Raw genomic sequence first — 18,714 nt, forward strand, 5'->3', positions numbered from 1 at the left:
GTGGTGGCATGCACCTGTGGTCCCAGCTCCTTGGGAGGCTGAGGCACAAGAATCACTTGAACCTGAGAGGCAGAGGTTGCAGTGAGCCAAGATCGTGGGACTGCACGCCAGCCTGGGCAACTAAGCGAGATTCTGTCCCCCCTCAAAAAAAAGAAACAATGTAACAAAACTTAGAACAGATGAAATACTTGATGGCATCCACCCCTGGGTTCCTGGGCTGAATCGCACCCACTACTAGTGGCAGATTGACCTTATCATGCTGCTGGACTCTACTAATATTGATGTGGGGTTTTTGCATCCATATTCAGAACTAGGAGGCGTAGTTTTGTGGGCCATTTTGATCAGTATCACACTCAGTTCATAGAATTTGGAAGCTGACCTTTTTTTCAGGTTGGAAATATAAGTGATGATGCCAACTTGGGCCTATGAGACCGAGATGCTGGGCGTCTGTTGCAGCCTGTGTTGGCCATCCGCTGTCCGCCTGATGTGACATGGGACCCAGGCTGCACGGACTGTAGCAGAAGGGCAAGGCCACTGGGCCTTTCTAATTGCAGAAGCCAACACCCCTTCTTGTTGTTGGAGCTGGTTGATTAGGCAGTCTGGCACCTGCAGCGGATAGCATGCTGGGAGAGCCTGGTCCACTTCGGGTCTCCGAAGCGGTTCCCTCTTCTGCAGAGCGAGATTCGATTTCTCAAGAGCTTGTGTGGGTCAACCAGGATAAAGAGCTACTCTAACGAGGTACCTTTTCTTCCTGCTTTGTCCCATGTCAACCACAACTCTCCTTGCCGGTGACTGAATTTTCAGGGAAGGTAAAATTCAACTTCCATGCCCCGATGCCCTGGTCCAGTTTTGCTACTTCAAAGCCCTTGAGATTCTAACCCTGCTGTTCCCTGCTGGACCTCTCACTTCCCAGGCTGCTCATCTGGACGAAGGGAGCTCTGGCAGCGGAGCAGCGGTTCCTAGAAGCGCTGCTTCGACCTGAGCCCCGCTTCTCAAGGGCAGAGGCGCAGCATTCGCCAGCCAGGCACTGTCTTGCTCACCACCTCTGGTGTGCACGCATGTCCCAGCGTCCTGGCGGTGCTGGCCATCAGGTGGCTGCAAAGCCCCGGAGCCTGGCAAACGTGAAAAACAAGCCACTGCAGGGAGCGTCTTAACACAGAACATACTAGAGGGGTGTCCTCCCCTGGGTCCTCTGCATAGGGATGCAAACTTAGGTGCGCAGGGTAAAGCCTGTGTGTTTTTGAGACGGAGTTGCACTCTGTCACCCAGGCTGGAGTGCAGTGGCGCAATCTTGGCTCCACTCCCAGGTTCAAGTGATTCTGTCTCAGCCTTCCGAGTAGCTGAGATTACAGGCACATGCCGCCACACACGGCTAATTTTTTGTATTTTAGCAGAGATGGACTTTCACCGTGTTGCCCAGGCTGGTAAACTCCTGAGCGCAGGCAATCCACCTGCCTCAGCCTCCCAAAGTGCTAGGATTACAGGCGTGAGCCAGTGTCCGGCCACATGTGGGCTTTACTACATTCCCTACTGTCATATATGTTTAAATATTTCCAAAATACAACTTTTCTTTCATGAAATGATGGTAAAACTTGAAAGCAAGCTAAAAAGTCCCACTTGGCAAATTAAAAGTTGGAAATCCTATGTTGATCATATTTCTTCCACAAAATTTATGTGGAATGTGAAATTCATGGTCTGGGAACTGCTGGACTAAATAAAGTGTTTTTTTGTTTTTGTTTTTGTTCTGAGACGGAGTCTCACTCTGTCGGCAGGCTGGAGTGCAGTAGCACGATCTTGGCTCACTTCAATCTCTGCCTCCCGGGTTCAGCGATTCTCCTGCCTTAGCCTCCTGAGTAGCTAGGATTACAGGCATGCACCACCACACTTGGCTAATTTTGTATTCTTAGTGGAGACAGGGTTTCTCCATGTTGGTCAGGCTGGTCTTAAACTTCTAACCTCAGATGATCTGCCCACCTTGGCCTCCCAAAGTGCTGGGATTACAGGGGTGACACTTTGCGCCTGGTCTGTACCAACTTTTGAGACATGGAGCACAAGGGCATAAATGACCTACATTGCCAACACTGCCAATAACCCATTGAAACTTATCTGCCCACGACTGTAATACACAATTTTTTCTAAGTCAAGGTCTCACTGTTGCCCAGGCAGGGAGTGCAGTGGCTATGATCACAGTCCACTTCAGCCTCCCAGGTGATCAACATGACCACCTTTTAGAATTTCATCACACAAACGGGCTTTCGTGAGATACATGGGTCAAGTGGTGACAATCTTCACTGAGTGTGAGTTAGGGCCTAGCCACTCCCCCACCTGGTCAGCGGGATCTGTCAGGGAGGCCCCACGGGGAGCGGAGCAGGACAGGAGAGCCTGGCGACTCCCACGCACAACTGGGAGGCTTCTGAGGGTGAGGTACATGGCCACTGGGGCGTGGTTTGGCATAGCCACTCTTTGAACGTCTCAGTGTTAGGAGTGAAAGACCGAAACGTTCAAAGTGTGGCTATCCCAAAGGCTCAGCCCCCAGTAACTGACTTACGGCGGGATCCCTGTATCGGTCAGCTGGCTGTCACCGCGGTCACACCACCAGCACGGGCGGCCTGAATTCCTAGACACAAGCAGCTCAGGGAAAACACCAGACAGCGCCTAAAGGCAGATCTGCAGCACAGGTTTCTGGCTCCCAAAGCCATCGAAGAAAGGAAACATGGACACAGACCACTGGCCCACGGTGTGCCACACGAGCATCCACTCTCCCTCCCACGTGCCTCCCTGGAATGCACTGGGCTCTTGAAGCAGACTCAGGAAATGAGAGAAGGTAACATAGGCCGAGTGCCCCCCGTGTCTCATCACAGGATGCAGTCTACGGCTTGTGTACTAATTACGGCCAAGCATTTCATTAACCACTTACAGAATAGAACCCAAAAGGCTGTCTAGGACAGTCTCGAGAGAGTCTGGATTATGTGTTAACAAGTAGGTAAAAAGAATATTTACCCCTCACCTGGTGTTTTATTTCATGCCCTAAGTTAAAAAGTACGATGTCATTTATACTCAAAGTGGGAGATGGATATTATCAATCTTTACCTCCAACACTGATGACTAGCAGGTCTATAAAGAAGACATTTAAAGAACTTCCACGAGAAATAAGTTACACCGAGAACACTGTTATCACTACAAATTTTATTCAGAAACCCATCTTTGTGTTTTTTTTTTGTTGTTTTTTAAAAAAAATTCCCCTTATGAACTGGTTTGGTCAATCAACTACAACACTTTCTAGCAGACATAAGGTAAAAACGGCATGGCTCAGAATCGCCCAGATCTTTCACGATCTCTCGACCGCCTCCTGTCACGCTCCCGTCCGCCGCCGCCTCCACCTCCGCCACCGCCACCGCCACGACCACGGTCTCTAGACCGGGAACGACGCTCACGGGATCGGGATCTTGATCTATGCCTGCAGCCGAAGAACAGAAAGAAAAACATGCCATTCACACCAGAGCGTGCAACAGAACCACCACTCACTCCGAAATACCGTGCATCTCCTCACATCAATGGCACTGACAAAGAGAAACACAGCCAGGCTGGGCGCGGTGGCTCACACCTGTAATCCCAGCACTCTGGAAGGCCGAGGCAGGTGGATCACAAGGTCAGGACATCAAGACCAGCCTGGCCAACACAGCAAAACCCCATCTCTACTAAAAACACAAAAATTAGCTGGGCGCAGCAGCAGGCGCCTGTAATCCCAGCTACTCAGGAGGCTGGGGCAGGAGAAGCGCTTGAACCCTGGGGGCGGAGGTTGCAGTGAGCTGAGATCGCACCACTATACTCCAGCCTGGGCAACAGAGTGAGACTGCCTCAGGAAAAAAAAAAAAAAAAAAAGTGCGGCTTACAAGTGAACAGTGTAATACCTTCCGTCTTCTGTCTTCTAGAACCAGCTCAAATGATCACAGGAAATCCTGACAAAATGAACTGGACACACACCATCCTCAACCCTCACTGACTGACACTGCGCTTCAGGGACTTTCCAACCAAGCCCCCTCTCTTCAGGCGCTTATAGCTACTGTGCCTGTCAGGCCGGTTTTCGGGCTGGGGACAGGAAGGTTATTTTTCTTTTATGCTTCTTTTGTGTTGACAATAAAACAACCACCATCTATTTCCTAAGACACATTTAACCAAAGAGGGATAAGAACCCTTCTAGACTCAGACCTCAATCTAACCAGGAAATGCAACTTGTTAGAATGTGCCATCTTGGTCTTCTCTCTTCTGTGACCTGACTGTCGGGCATTTACATGTAGGATTGGACAGATGTGACCACCAGGCTCAATTCTGCTAGCGTCCCGAAAGTTGGATGCCACCGATCCCCCAAAACAAAATGAAATGCCTTGAAACTAACAAACAAAACCAGAAGCAGCCCCAATGGACATGTGAGATATTTAAAGCAAGCTTGTCCAACCTGCAGCCCAACAGACAGATCCATCAACTTTCTGAAAACATCATGAGATGTTTTTGCAATTTTTAAAAAAGTTATCAGCTAGCATTAGTGTATGTTATGTGTGGCCCAAGACAGTTCTTCCAGTGTGTCCAGGGAAGCCATCCCTGGAGTAAAGGAGGCCACGACATCTAGTAGTAGTAATAGTATCTGGCAGAAGAAACCGAGTGCCCACCTTCTCCAAGAGCCTCATTTCTAAGGCTGCCCAGCTACCCGCCCTCCTACTTGGTTATTAAGCTTTGACCTCTACTTGAGAAGCTGGATAATGAAGTTACCTATGTGCAGGTGAATATTCTTCTCCAAAGAGGATACTTGGATATTTAAAAACATGTACTATGTTCTAAGCACTGCCTTTAAAAAAACAAAAACGACACCTATGCCAAACTGTTTTTTTGAGGGGTGATGGTGTGAGGAGAGAAAGCAGCCACAGAGCGTAACAACGGACACAGGAACACTCACTTCTTGCGACGGCGCCCATACAGCTCCCGCCGCAGCTCTCTGGAAATGGGCTTCAAATGCATGAAGTTGCAGAAGCCGCCTCGCGTGCATTCTCTGTGGGTTGGAAGGAGACACTCACTACCTCGTGTACACAGAGCCCCGGACTGTGTGCAGTCACCACGTCGGTCGCCCCACACTCACCCCATCTCATACTGACGGCAGCAGGCTTCTCTGAAGTCCGTCACGGGCGACAGCTCGGCGTGGATCGGCTGTCCATTAAACCAGCGGTTATTCAAGTCAATCACAGCCTTCTCCGCATCTTCCTCACGGCGAAACTGGAGGCGGAAGACAAACGCGCTTGCCACCCACGCTCTACTAAGACTTTCCCAATGACTGATCCAAATATGTATCAGAGATGCGGAATGGTACTGTAGGGTAATTTAAAAATTCTTTATTTTCAATCAGATTAACTTCAAGATTTTGCCAAATGCCGCTTTCATTTTCAAATTCAACTGGTTAAGGGAGCGAATATGACTGTGTAGGCAAAGAAAGTTTTATTCAATAAAAAAGCAGCCAAACCTGTGAGTAAACCTAACTTTTCCTTAGTCCAAATAGCTTCTAACTAACAGGCAGTAAACATTCTACACTGAAATAATGACTGAGTATACCATCCGTCCTTCAGTTCTGCTGGCCGGGCGCATGGGCAGGCCGGCCACTGCCACGCAACGCAGCCAGTAAGTGGCGAGCCAGCGCACCCGAGCCCTGCTGTGCGTCTGAGCATCCAGGACCCCAGGGTCAACCGCGACGGGCACCCCTCCTGCCGGCCCGAGCACCGGCGCACGAAGGTCTGGCTCCTACCTTGACGTAGACGTTCCCCACCAGGTGGTCGCCCAGGTTATCACAGACGTTCATCTCCTCAACTTCCCCATACTTCTCCTCCATCTCTGTAAAAACCTCCTGAAGGGAGATCACAGTGGTTTAAGGTTTGTTATGCATTAAAAAGTATAATGAGATATAACTCATGTATGTTTATTAGTGGAGAAAAACTTTAAATCCTTCCAAACAGACACAGAAGGTGAACAGGTCTATCAGTTACAGAGGTCAATTCTCTCACCTCAAAAAATTCATCATAGTGTTCCTGCATCTCAACATCGCTCACGGCACCTGGAAACAACAGAAATCTTGCTGGTTAGAACTTGTTAACCCAGTGAACTCGTGCTTAAACTCAAACTGCTACAGTAACACACACAAGATTCTCTAGAGGAAAGCCCAGCAGAGCTGCGCCCTGCAGGAGGCTGAGCCACACGGCTACTTGGGAATGGTGTCCAGTGTGGTGAGATGCTACATGCCCCCATGGCGGTCTCGATTCTGGCCACTAAAATAGTAAAATCACAACCAGTTTTAATCAGCATTGAAAGGGCCACATTTTGAGAAAAGTGTGAGCAAAAAAGTGACTCTCAAACTAAGAATTTTCTTCCCTCCCAAGATGCAGTCTTGCTCTGGCACCCAGTGGCTGGAGTGCAGTGGCACGATCTCGGCTCAATGCAACCTCCACCTTCCGGGTTCAAGCAATTCTCATGCCTCAGTCTCCGGAGTCCCTGGGATTACAGGCACACGACACCACGCCCGGCTAATTTTTAAAAATTTTTTTTAGCAGAGATGGAGTTTCACCATGTTGGCCAGGCTGGTCTCAAACTCCTGACCTCAGGTGATTCCCCCCCAGCCTTGGCCTCCCAAAGTGCTGGGATTACAGGTGTGAGCCACCGTGCCTGGCCTCAAAATAAGAAATTTTAAGATAAAGGGATTTCCAGCTCTCTGGAATCCCCTCCCACATAGTGGGAGCTCAAAAAAAAAAAAAAAATTTTTTTTAAGATAAATTTTTCTTCCTTTTAAGATTTAGAATAAAGGCCAAGTAGCACACTGATATTTTCCCTTCTTCTATTAGTTTAAAATGAATGCCGAAAGCAGGGTAAATGATTTAGAGTGTATGTTCCTAACTAGTCTTTTATGGACCACCAGCCATGGAAAGCTCTGAAATTCTTTCTGATGTGATTAAAACCCAAGCAACCATGAAGACTCAGGAGGACAGTTACCACGCAACACCTCTGGATGCCGCAAATAAAGGGAATGTTACAATGCTTTGTTGATAAAGCATTCTTAAGTTTTATATTCCCATACTATTTTCATCAGTTTATTCTTCATAATTCACATGTATTAAGTAAAATCAAGTCTGTTGTATGGGTAGATTTTGCAAATTTACACTCTATCCCCATTATCATTCTATCAAATTTAATTCTTTTTTTTTTTTTTTTTTTTTTTTTTTGCCAGGCTGGTCTCAAACTCCTGACCTCAGGTGATCCACCCACTTCAGCTCCCAAAGTGCTGGGATTACAGGTGCAAGCCACTGAGCCTGGCCCATTTTATCAAATTTTATGTTCAAATCCTAGAATTCTCTAAACCCTGAGAAATCACAAAGCTAGTATATCAATAAACATGTTTACATCTGCTAGATCAGGAGCTAGCAAAAGCCAGACTGGTTTCCAGGTTGGGCCAGCTGCCTCAGCCTGCGCACCCAACGTGGGCATATGACTGCTGGCACAAGGGTCTTTGAGCTTTGCTTAAAACTTTAAAAATAAATTTTTAAAAATTTATTTATTTTTTTGAGATGGAGTCTCGCTCTGTTACCAGGCTGGAGTGAAGTGGCGCCATCTGGGCTCACTGCAACCTCCGCCTCCCAGGTCCAGGCGGATTCTTCTGCCTCAGCCTCCCAAATAGCTGGGACCACAGGCGCACGCCACCATACCCAGCTAATTTTTGTATTTTTAGTAGAGGCGGGGTTTCACCATGTTGGCCAGGATGATCTTGCTCTCTTGACCTCGTGATCTCCCCAACTTTGCCTCCCAAAGTGCTGGGATTACAGGCGTGAGCCACCGCGCCCAGCCCCCTTTTCATCTTTAACAATAAAAAATAACTTCTTGTCTTTGAATTCTGAGAATGATTTAAGTTCACTTTCTAATCTGGGCTGTTTTAGCTATTTCTGAACTTCCAGGATTCTACTTTGCTTTCAAACCCAAATTTTATTAAGTGTGACTACTCTGCCAGTCGGCCAATCGTATCACAGGATATCTCAATTTAAAAGCTACTGGGAATGTGCCTTCCTCTCTGAGTAGAAATCAAGTTATAAACAACAGAAAAGCAGGCCAAAGAAGCCTGTAACCAAGGGCAGATTGTAATATTTAAAACTCATGTCCTTCCCCACATCAGAAGAGTATGAAGGGGAGAAAAATATTTACATGCTCAAACTTCAAGCAGCTTTGAGAAAAGGTTTTGTGGTGATTATTTTAAACTATTAGCTACATTTATTCTGCTTAAAATGTTTCAGTCAATCAAATGACTTGAAAGGCAGAGATAAGTGCATTACAATATTGATTTAAAACCTATTCATGCCTCAACCTATGTTAAATACTACAACTTGGAAAACAAAGCAGTTTTCTTAACAGAAATATCATTCTTAAACTGGGATTGATACTGAACTTTAACCCACACATGTGAAGCTTATTTTTCTACATACTAAAGGCTATGTTAAAGAGAGCCAGTAATTTTAGGCAACTGATTTCTTCCTAAAATGATGAATTAGAATTTGATCTTATTTGTAGAATCTGGACCCCAGAACTGGAATATATCATAATTGCTAAGCTTTTGGTTTGTAGCGTATACAAAACAAAAGTACTGTGAACTGCAAATAAAGACACAAAGAAAACTAATACAACATTCTATTGTCAATAAAGCATACACAGTCCCCAAATCAACAAGCAGGGCAAAGAATTAATCACTGTTACTCAGTCATCTACTTCCATTCGCTTTTATCCCAGGGCAGGCTTATTAACAAAAATTCTTTACTAAGTGCATATATAAACATTTCCCTCCTCCTATTCATCTTATTTCTTTAAAAAACAAAAGAAAGCAAACAAACAAAAAAACAGGAATTTTAAATCATGGGTTACCAAGTAAATCCTGCTACCATCCTACTCAGGGAAAGAAATCTCTACCGTCAGGTCAGCATCAGCACTGAGAGCACTTAGAGTCTTGGCAGGAGAGGCTGACAAGAACGTCCCCATCCACACGTGGAAATGTGCACCGCTGTGGGTGAGGAAGCACAACCCTGAGGCCAGCTCCAGAGGGGACTGTCCCCTGGATCACGCACCCCGTGCAGGTTACCCTGTTAACTGAGGGGCTCTGGTTCAAGTGTGTACACAGTTTAGGCTTGTGGGTATCCAAGCGCACCTCGATTTTTACTGCTTTAAAACAGAATGGTGAATGGGAAGTGTCCTAACTTTGGTTTGGACTTTTTGATTTAACCAAGAGTCCAGGCGTTCATTTAAATTTATCCATAAATGACTACATTTATTCAAGAGCTGGATGGCTGTAAAAATTCATTTTAGTTTTCTGACCTTTCCAATCATACGCATCTATATCTTGTTCTCTAAGAATTATCTTTAAGTAAATATCCACAATCTAAATTTAATATTTCCCAGTACAGGAAGAAATTGGTAGCATCTACTGAATGCCTAAGTTTAGAGCTATTTCTAAATGGAGCAAACCAATTCCATCTCCTAGAGCTGGAGACTGGATCCATGCAGTGTGTGGACAGAGGGGACAATCTTTTCGGCCAAGGGCCTATCCGTGGAGCACCCCCGCGCAGGTTAGACGGGTTGGCACGGGGCTGCTGGATGAGGAACTCAGGGGCAATGCAAGCTGCAGACCCTCATCTGGGGAACTTTCTAAGAACTGCTCTCACAAGTAAAGGGTGTACTCCAAAATGGAGTTCAAGGAAAAAAGGCTAATAAATAAAATCTGAAATAACTTCTTTTTAAAATTCCAGAAGGTGAGAGAAATGTTCAAATACTGTTGCTCTTAAGAGGGAAAAATAGGACCGACGTTTAATTCCAGTGCGTTCCCTCTAGGATGACGGCCAAAGGAAGGGAAGAGGGAGCAGCAGCAGCTCCTGACTGTTGTAAAGGGTGCCCTTTCCCTGTCCAACACACAGGCGGGAGCTCAAATCTCCAGCACAGGTGGTTTCCGTGGGGTCAGTGGGACGAAAGCTCCTTGCCACCTCTAGTGAAATACGGTCCTTGACACTAGCACGGCAGACCAGATGGAGTGGACACTGAGCTCTGACACGCAAGCCCAGGGAACCGGGGAAGGAACTTGTATGAACTTACAGCGCAAACCGTCAGCAGACTGGGAAGAGTTTTGAGGGTTACGGTAAATGTTCAAGAGGGCAATGGTCTGAAATACAAAACGCAACAACTTTATATTATGGAAAATTAAAGGTAAACACTTAACCGGCTGCCTCTGGCAAGTGCTTCAGTTGAGATTCAGTGCTGAAAAAAGAGCAGGTTATTTCTTCAGAAGCAGAGATGTTTTCTTAGCTGATGGCTGCCTTGAAATACCCTAACACTGCAGTGTAACGGAGGTCTCATGATATGCCAATCTTGTACTTCTGCTTACACAATGTGCAAATTCTCCTTTTTAAAATTCCAATTCAGGTAAAAGCACAATCGTTTGCAGGCTAGCACTAAAATGTTCTTAGATATGACAGAAAATTTTTAATAAACTCAGAAAGAATGATGCCGACGTAAACTGAAGAAAAAAGTTACTGTTACTAGAGAAATACAATTGTTACATATCATGACATCTCCACTTCCTGGGGGAAAAATGGTAATGGTGAAATAAAAGCCACACTTACTGGGCGACTTACCTTACTGATTCCTTAACAGTCCTACGAGTTTTAATTTTACAGAAAGAACTTAATAGCGGCCAGGGGTTCAGTCACTGCAAAGACCAATGAACGGCTCAAAAGGTTAAAATCCGTTTCACGTGGACGGACCTGCTCTCATGACCAATGTCAATCGATGGAGGCGGCCGGGCCAGTGACCTTCCCTAGAAGGGAAAAGCCTCCTGAACGTGGCCGCGTATCAAGTTCTTGCTGTGTGCGCCAAGGAGTTCCGGCACCTTGTCCTGTTTGCAACAGCTCTATGTCAGCAGCTCAGAAGCCAACATTATTGTCTCAATTAAGAGTGGGCTCTTTAACACCATTGTTTTAAAAAAATTTCTCCAACTGTGGGACTTACAGTGTGAGCCGTCAGCCGTCTGTGCACTGTTTTGGGGATTACGATAGATGTTTTGAATCAAGATGGTCTGCGGGGAAAAAAAAATAAAAAGGGGAATTCTACTGGCTGCTGTGCATATATTAGACAATTGCAAAGAGACAATTTGTTTGCAAATGGCTACACGCTTGCTTTCTCCCGCAAGTCAGACACTTGTCTTCTGAAGAGTACACCAAAGCTCTCATATTATGAAAACAGAGCTTGAGCAGTGACTTGGTCAAGTCAGCCAGCGACCAAGAAGAAGCTGCACTGTTCTGAGTGGTCCCCCGTTTCCAGTGTTCAAGTGTTTTAATGCAAGATCAATAATAGAACACTAACATTTTCTTGTACTTCAAGCTAGCAGACACCAAGATGTGGAAAAATTCACATTATAATCATATTCCTCACACAAGGTATTTTTTCAAAACCACATGCGTAACTCAGCTGTCTGCAGTACATCAAGTTCTCTGGTCTCCTAGCAAAACAGGCACACCAAACAGGTTTCTCAACTGTCATGGACACCCGGCTCTGATTGACACTTTCTTGGTGGGATCTCTGTTTACATAATACAATAGCTTAAAACATTTGCTCTTTTCCGATCCTTCTTTTAAGGAAAAAAAATCCTTTTAGCCCTTGTGCTTTAAACTGGATCAGGCAGACTTGAAACCTTACACTGTACCGTTCTTCTTAAAATCAAGTTGTCTGAAAAAACAAACCATGTTTAAGTTAGTAGGCTAATATAGTACATGAATCTTAATGTCCATATCACTGTAAGCAGCTTATAAAGACACCCACCCTAAATTATGCTAGAGGTTTACAAGCTAATCGATCACTCGTATGATTTGGAAAAATAAATGTTTCATCTCAACAGTATGCATGGGAAGCAGTCTGTCAGTGGTGGTTTCACAAAACCAGCCAATTCCATTTCTAGCTCCATTGAAAGGGGAGTGGTTGTATGAAGAGTGCCCCTCGGTCAAAAGTCTGCAGCCGGGAAGCCCACCTAAGAGGGAGGTCTGACAAACTACTGAAACATTCAGACTCAAACTGGCATCTGCATCAGGGCTCGTCTCTTCCCTAAGCTTACATCAAGTACCGCCCGGAGTCAACTGAACTCAGGCCTGGGAGGTTTCCCAAAGCTGACTTTACTCATGACAACTCTGATGAAAAACTAAACTGAGCCCAATTACTCAACAGTAAAATTCACAGTTGGTCTCACTCAGATATTCTGGCAGTGGCTATTTAATGAAGGAAGCTTAACATAAAAAGGCAATGCAGTCCCATTAAAACAGGGGTGGCTAGGATTGCCTAAAACCAACCAGAACGAACTCACACATCAAATTAGGGTGCTTAAGCTGACACATTCTACTGGCTCCATCAAGCTCCAATGGGCTCTCCCCACCACTGATCCGGAGTGCCTAAACTAAGTTCACATTCTCAGGTAATCCCCGATCCAGACAAATATAAAGCAAGTGCCTCTGGCCAGATTAGAGAAAACTTTTAGAATCGGGAACAGCTTATTTCTCTTAGCCACTTGGGACACCCCCTGCCAATCAAAGAACTGGGAGGTCACTTAAGGGGGGCCACTGGCTTAATTAGGGGAGATTCAGTTCATAAATCAAAACATACAAGAAAAAACAATTACAATTTTTTTTTTTTTAACAATTGTAAATTTAAAACTAGTTCTCCAAGATTTTGAAATTCACAAAAAGAGACATGTCGAGAGCTATGAAAAAACAGACTGCTGTTACACTAACCACTTGGTAATTAGGACAATGGAGGAAAAGCCATCATCCTCTTCTAAAAACACTGTGCGCTGTGGGGTTGGCCATGGGCCTCACCAGGAGAAAACCCGTGTTTCCCCTCCCAGCTCATGTATACCAAGTGGCAGATTTTCTTAAATGCGCACAGGAAAACATACACAGAAAGATGTGAGCTCAAAGGCAGACTCTGGCAGCTCCCAGGGGCTACGCACAATACCTACTCAACGGTTCAGAGGCTGCACATTTAGACTTCAAGTAGGGGTAGGGGGTGGCGCTGGAAGGAGCTCCCCAACCCTCCATCTAGAAAGACTTGGGCATAGATTTTCAAATTTCAAATGTTCTCATCAACTTGGGCCCAAGTTTTCTGCTCCTGATAGAGGTGATTTCTCCCTTTCACCCGTAAGTGATCCTTTATAGTGTACAAACCTGTCTCTTCTTCAACTGACCAACAATAAAACTATCAAAAAATCACAGCTTTTGATTGAACTGAACTCAGAGCGGCTCTAAGCCCAAGATAACAGGCACTCCTCAGTTCACTGAACAGATCCGCTCTGAGCAATTTACGGCCCATTTTCTACGTTTAAGCTCCATTTTTCATGTTTCCATGACATGATGCAACTTGCTGTTTCCTCAACTAGGGATGTGAAAGTGAGGACACAGTCAGAGAAACTCCAGCAGCACCGCGGGCCTGGTGACAATCATGCTAGCTCGTACAGTGGCTCCATCACCTCTACTGTCTGGAGACAGCAGAGAGCAGAGAGCCCACTCTGTGTCCACTGGTGCCTGGGAGAGGCTAAGCCAAGGCTGGCATGGCCACCCCCTCTGGACTCATGTCTATTAGAGGGGTAGGGAAGATGGCAGGGCAGCAAATGTCAGGCACAGGCAAGACACAAACATCAAAAACTTGTTTTTAAAGTTTCTCTAATGATAAAAACAAGGAGTGGTGCTCTCAGACCTTCCACTGGGAGAGGACCTGCCTCATTCTAACAAAAGAACACACTTATGAATACAAATGGAAAATACAACTAGAGGAAAAAAATGACTTGCTTAATATGTAGAAATTAACCGTCTTTGAAAAGAACATGAAATTTTTACAATTTACATGAAAAAAAAAAGGAAACAAACCTGGCTAAACGTCGGTTTATTGTGCAACCGAGAGCACCTGTCTCCATGACGACATGCTCCAATTTTGAAATAAAATGAACAGTTGACTCTGTAAGGGAAAATAAGAGCTGATTATTTTGCTGGGAAGATACCAAACACACGGAAATATGTCATCAGCATGATACACACTATCAAAGTACTTTTTAACCTCACAGAAGCATGACACAGTTTTTTGTGGTATTAAGCACCTCCTCTTCCTTGCTGTATTTTAGGACAACTGAACTTCAACTTCCCCTTCTTCAAACATACTACTCGTTCAACAAAGACTATTCTAATTCCAACTTGACTCCTCCTCACTGAAATCCCCTCCACTTTCCTAACTCTACAGCTTTTCTCCTGGTTTTTTCTTCAATGGAGTATTCAATTAGTCTAAAGCTAAATGTAACTAAAGCTTTATCTGCTCTCCAGTTCTCCACAATGAAGCTCTCTCTTGAAAACACCAGTGTAGTGAGGGTTAAGACCCCAACTCTGCTACCAGCGGCCTGGGCTTGGGCAAGTCACCCTAGCTCCCAGGTGTCATTTGTAATGAGGAAAACTCCATGTGGCACTGTTCTGAGAGTCAGCTAGAACGTATGTGTGTTTAATATACAGTGCTCACAAAGTGCTGCCATGATTTAAGGAAAATGGAAAACCAAGTTCAGAGTCTCTCTAAACCCTGATACCAGACCAACAGGGAGTTCCAAAAAATAGGTCTGAAGTAAATCTGAAGTAAATCAATTCTCCTGGTCTCAGTACAATGAAAACCAGCTGTTAGAGGACTGACCAAACCCAGCTTAGGAAACACCTAACTGTCTCTTGCAAAACCCTCCCTTAATACCGTTCAAAGACACTGACAATCCAGATCCACAGCCAGTGGAACCAGCAATCACGCCTGTGTGCCAGCAATGCCAGGTGCGGACGCAGATCTCTAAGGAATTAGGACATCTTACTAGATGGACTCCTTTCAAATTCAATTTTTTTTTAACCAAGTGTCATTATGTTTTGAACAGTCAATCCAGAGTTAAGATCGAAGGGCCTCACCCTCAGTGAGATCTGATGGGCGCTGAAGACTGACCAGCCATCGATTTACTATCAGGCAGCAATAAAGACGGGAAAGTGAATTTGCCAGGAAAGGAAAGTGATTATGTATATTTGCAAACTTATAGGTCTGACTTTAGATTATCTAACTTGATGAGATAATAGCATATCTTTAGGAAGTCATCTGAAAATAAAGATTATTGAAAAACTGCCTCAGAATGGGCAAGCCCTGTGGTTAAACAATAAATATCCGATTATTCCATATAATTAAACCATAGACAAGCTATCAGGATATGCCTGAATCTACAAAACATCTATGACTTCAAATGTACAAATAAGCTGAATATTTTTTAATTGGTAGAGATCTATATTTTATTCTTAGCTTAAGTAATAATTAAAACAAAGTTAAGAGAAACCATCAGCTTTATTTTTTAGGAGCTGATCCTGTTTCCTGGAAGCTAAAGCCCCATTCTCCCTGAAAAGAAAACACAAGTAAACCCAGATTAAATAGTCAACTTTTCTGAATTAAAACCATAACTTTTACAGTATAGCCCAAATAGGCTGAAATATGATTACAGCAGAAATATAGGAACATAGCCTTTTACAAGACACAAAAGTCACGGCACAGATGATTATGAAAAGGTGAAATTAATGATGCCCCCTGACCCTACACGTGTTCAGTTCTTTATCCTAAACTCAGAGAAGCCTCTTGTTCCAGTAGAGCTGTCTATTCATTCGCCAACATCATACCATGAGTTCCTTAAGGATAATATCCAAATTTTACTCATGTTTAAGGCTCCAGAAATTGGCCTATAGTTGACCCCCACTAAATGTTTCTGGAGTGTGACTATTACTGGTGATTTTGACTTAAAATTTTGCTAGAAAGAAATATAGCCCCCTCATCCAAACAACACAGGAGATTCTACCATGTGTGAAGAGAACATTTTACAAGATAGACTCCATCCTGGAAAAGAGAAACATTTTAAATAGCGTTTGAAAAAAGTGGCATTAAAAACATCTATGACAAATTTAGGGGTTTATCATTGAAAACATAAAGTCACGTTAGCTTTGTATGGCACGGAGGAATGCCGAGATAATCTACTTACTGAACGAGATTAAGCCAGATGCCGAGTCTTTAGGTTTTCAAAGAAAGAATTATCCTTCAAACGTCTGAAAACATTCGCTTTAGTCTAAACTACAGCCAACTCACTGGAAATTGATACGTGTCAAGGTGGCAATTAAACAAAGCTGAAATTATGTCTTGCTTTAACCTAACAGTTGATTAGGGAAAGCATGCAACCTTAAGGAAAAAACGCACCAAAACATCTTTTTCTTTATATTAGAACTATGTCAAGAACAGTCACGGACTTAAAAGCTTTCAACTTATACGATGGGTTTATCGGGGTATCAAAGGCATTTTCGATTCATGATGGGTTTATCGGAACGCAATCCCATCGTAAATCGAGGAGCACCTGTATTTTAAGAGCAGATCACGTCTTTTGTGGTTAGACAGTTAATCCAGTAGTCTCCACCATACTTTCCTCGTCATATGTCCTTACTGCCGGCCCAGTGGTCGCTTAAACAGGCAAGAGGCTTGCTAAGTGGATAAAACACCAACGCTTAGGACCCTAAGTTAGACAAGCGACTGAATCCTGGCGAGGCTGGTACCAGAGCTTGCTCCACAGGACTTTCACAGCTGAAAGTTGGAGCAAACGTGTCCACATCGAAAAGGCCCGGATGCGCCAGGCAACTTTCAGCGCTGCTCGAGGCGGCTTCCGGGGACCAGGGGCTGAAGGCCCGGACATCGGGCGATCAGCCCGCCCAGGTCCCAGGGCGGGAGCGAGCGCCCCAAAAAGAAGCCCCATTCATTCGCCCCGCTCCATTCTTCCTCCGCGAGGCCCACGAGGCGGCTGCGGCGCGCGGCTCCCGGAGGGCGCGCAAGGGACCGGAAAGGCCGCCGCACCTTCCCGCCGCCGAGCCCCTCCCCCCGCCGCCGCTGCGCCGGCCCGCTCGGGCCTCCCCGGTCGCCCTTCCGCCGCCTCAGCTGCCCCGCGCCCCAATCGCGCCCAACCCGCGACGGGCGGCTCCCACTCACTTGTCTTTCTCGGTGCCGAAAATGGAGGCCAGATACTCCGCCATTTCCCACCCGCCGCCGCCGCCGCCGACACTGCTGCCGACGCCGCCAACCCTGCAGACGCCCGCGGGAGACGTCACCCTGGCGCGACGACGCTCTTCCCCGCCCCGACGTGGCAGCAATACCCAATCAGGCGAGGCGCTGCCTGCGCGTGGGCGGGACGCATGCGCATAGGAAGCACGTAGTGCGCGCGGAAGGCTCCGCCTTTTCGGCCCCGGGAAGCCGCCCCGCCCGGCTGTCGCCTTCCTGTCCGGCGCTGCCTCTGCTCGGTGCTCCTCGCCGTGGTTTTGGGGCTGGCAGTTCAACCGAACCGGGGCCGAAGGGCTTTTCCGCAGAGCCTCCTGGGGCTCAGTGCGGGACGCTCAGCTCGACCCCAGTGCAGGGAATATTGAGAAGTGCGGCGTCCCCTTCCCCACACGCTTGCGCGTGTTGCGGGGGAACCGTCGACCTTAAAGAAAAAAAGCTGAGGCAAACTTTATATAAGTAGAGAGGTTATTTGGGCCAGGTTTGAAGATTGCAGCCCGGGAGCACAGCTTCAAGTTGCCCTGAACATAGGATTAGCAACCGTTACAAGTGGGTTTATAAAGCAGAAGAGAGGGACAGTTTTTAAATTGCTCACTAAGAATTTACATGAAAGTAACAGAAGCTATTGATTGGCTATACGTTGTTCTTTGTGTCGTAATTGCAGTAAAGGAAGATCATGGGTGAAGGCAGCGGGTCTGGAGCAATAGTGCCTTTAAACAATTGCCAGGCATGGGTGGGGACCGCTGAAGCCCCATAGACCTGTCTCTCAGGGCCTGATTAACCTCGCACACCTCACATAGCTTGGGCACTCTGTGCTGTTTTTTTTCCCTCGCACCCCGCTCGGCTTCCCCCTCCTTGAACGCTTGCCAGCTGCGACCGCCCCAAGACCCTGCGTTCTTTCAGTGGCGGGGCCTAGGCCACCCACAGGTGGAGCTGGAAGGCCAGTGACTTGCCTCTGGGATACCCTTTCGGTCCCCTTAGGGCACAAGGCTGGAATCATTCCGTTGGAAGAGTTCTATTCCTCCCCGCTGTGTTTTAACCACCCCATCAAGTAGCCATTTTCATCTGGTTTCCCACATTCATCCACTCACCTTCGATTTACCTAATTTCCAACCCAGCTGTCTACTCTGGTTGGGTAGAAGTCCGACAGGGCCTACTTCACTTACCTCCCCCTCAAGATGAGCCCCAGGCTGTGGGGAGGAGCGTGGGGTCCTCTTGGCTGGCCAGAGCTGAACGCTGAGCACTAGTGTTTGGACAGAGTTGCGCGTTAGAATTGCATCTCTTGGCAACAGAGCATCTTCCCACCTGGGAAGGATCTGCAAACTGGAAACTTGTCTTAGGAACAGTAGGGACTCGGAGGTGTAAACCAAAAAGTATCTGAGACAGAGCTCAATGAATTTAGAAGTTTACATTGCCAAGGGTAAGGACGATTCCCCGGGGGAAACACGGAATCACAGAAACGGTCTGGGGTCTGTGCTTTTCTCCAAAGATGACTTTGAGGGCTTCATTATTTAAAGGGGAGAAGTGGGCTGGAGG

At 46.1% G+C, this 18,714-nt stretch overlaps 1 protein-coding gene across 3 annotated transcripts; it reads right to left on the reverse strand.

The window, feature by feature from the left end:
- Nucleotides 1-3,171: 3,171 nt before the first annotated feature.
- On the reverse strand, nt 3,172-17,236 carry U2AF1 (U2 small nuclear RNA auxiliary factor 1). Of its 3 annotated transcripts, XM_012444855.3 has the most exons (9): nt 17,116-17,232; nt 13,965-14,052; nt 11,065-11,131; nt 10,153-10,219; nt 6,045-6,094; nt 5,789-5,887; nt 5,132-5,265; nt 4,952-5,044; nt 3,172-3,457 (listed from the first exon to the last, which is right to left on the reverse strand). In XM_012444855.3, the coding sequence occupies exons 5-9, from the start codon at nt 6,072-6,074 to the stop codon at nt 3,310-3,312; spliced, it is 504 nt and encodes a 167-aa protein (XP_012300278.1). In that variant the 5' UTR covers nt 6,075-6,094; nt 10,153-10,219; nt 11,065-11,131; nt 13,965-14,052; nt 17,116-17,232; the 3' UTR covers nt 3,172-3,309. The 3 variants fall into 3 exon arrangements, with proteins under 3 accessions (XP_012300278.1, XP_012300269.1, XP_012300262.1); XM_012444846.2 differs by lacking the exon at nt 10,153-10,219 and having other exon boundaries at nt 17,116-17,236; XM_012444839.2 differs by lacking the exon at nt 11,065-11,131.
- Nucleotides 17,237-18,714: the final 1,478 nt, after the last annotated feature.

The sequence above is a fragment of the Aotus nancymaae genome, unplaced genomic scaffold (genome assembly GCF_030222135.1).
Source record: "Aotus nancymaae isolate 86718 unplaced genomic scaffold, 86718_ANA_hifiasm-v0.15.2.pri h1tg000022l_1, whole genome shotgun sequence".
In the NCBI taxonomy this organism is placed as follows: Eukaryota; Metazoa; Chordata; class Mammalia; order Primates; family Aotidae; genus Aotus; species Aotus nancymaae.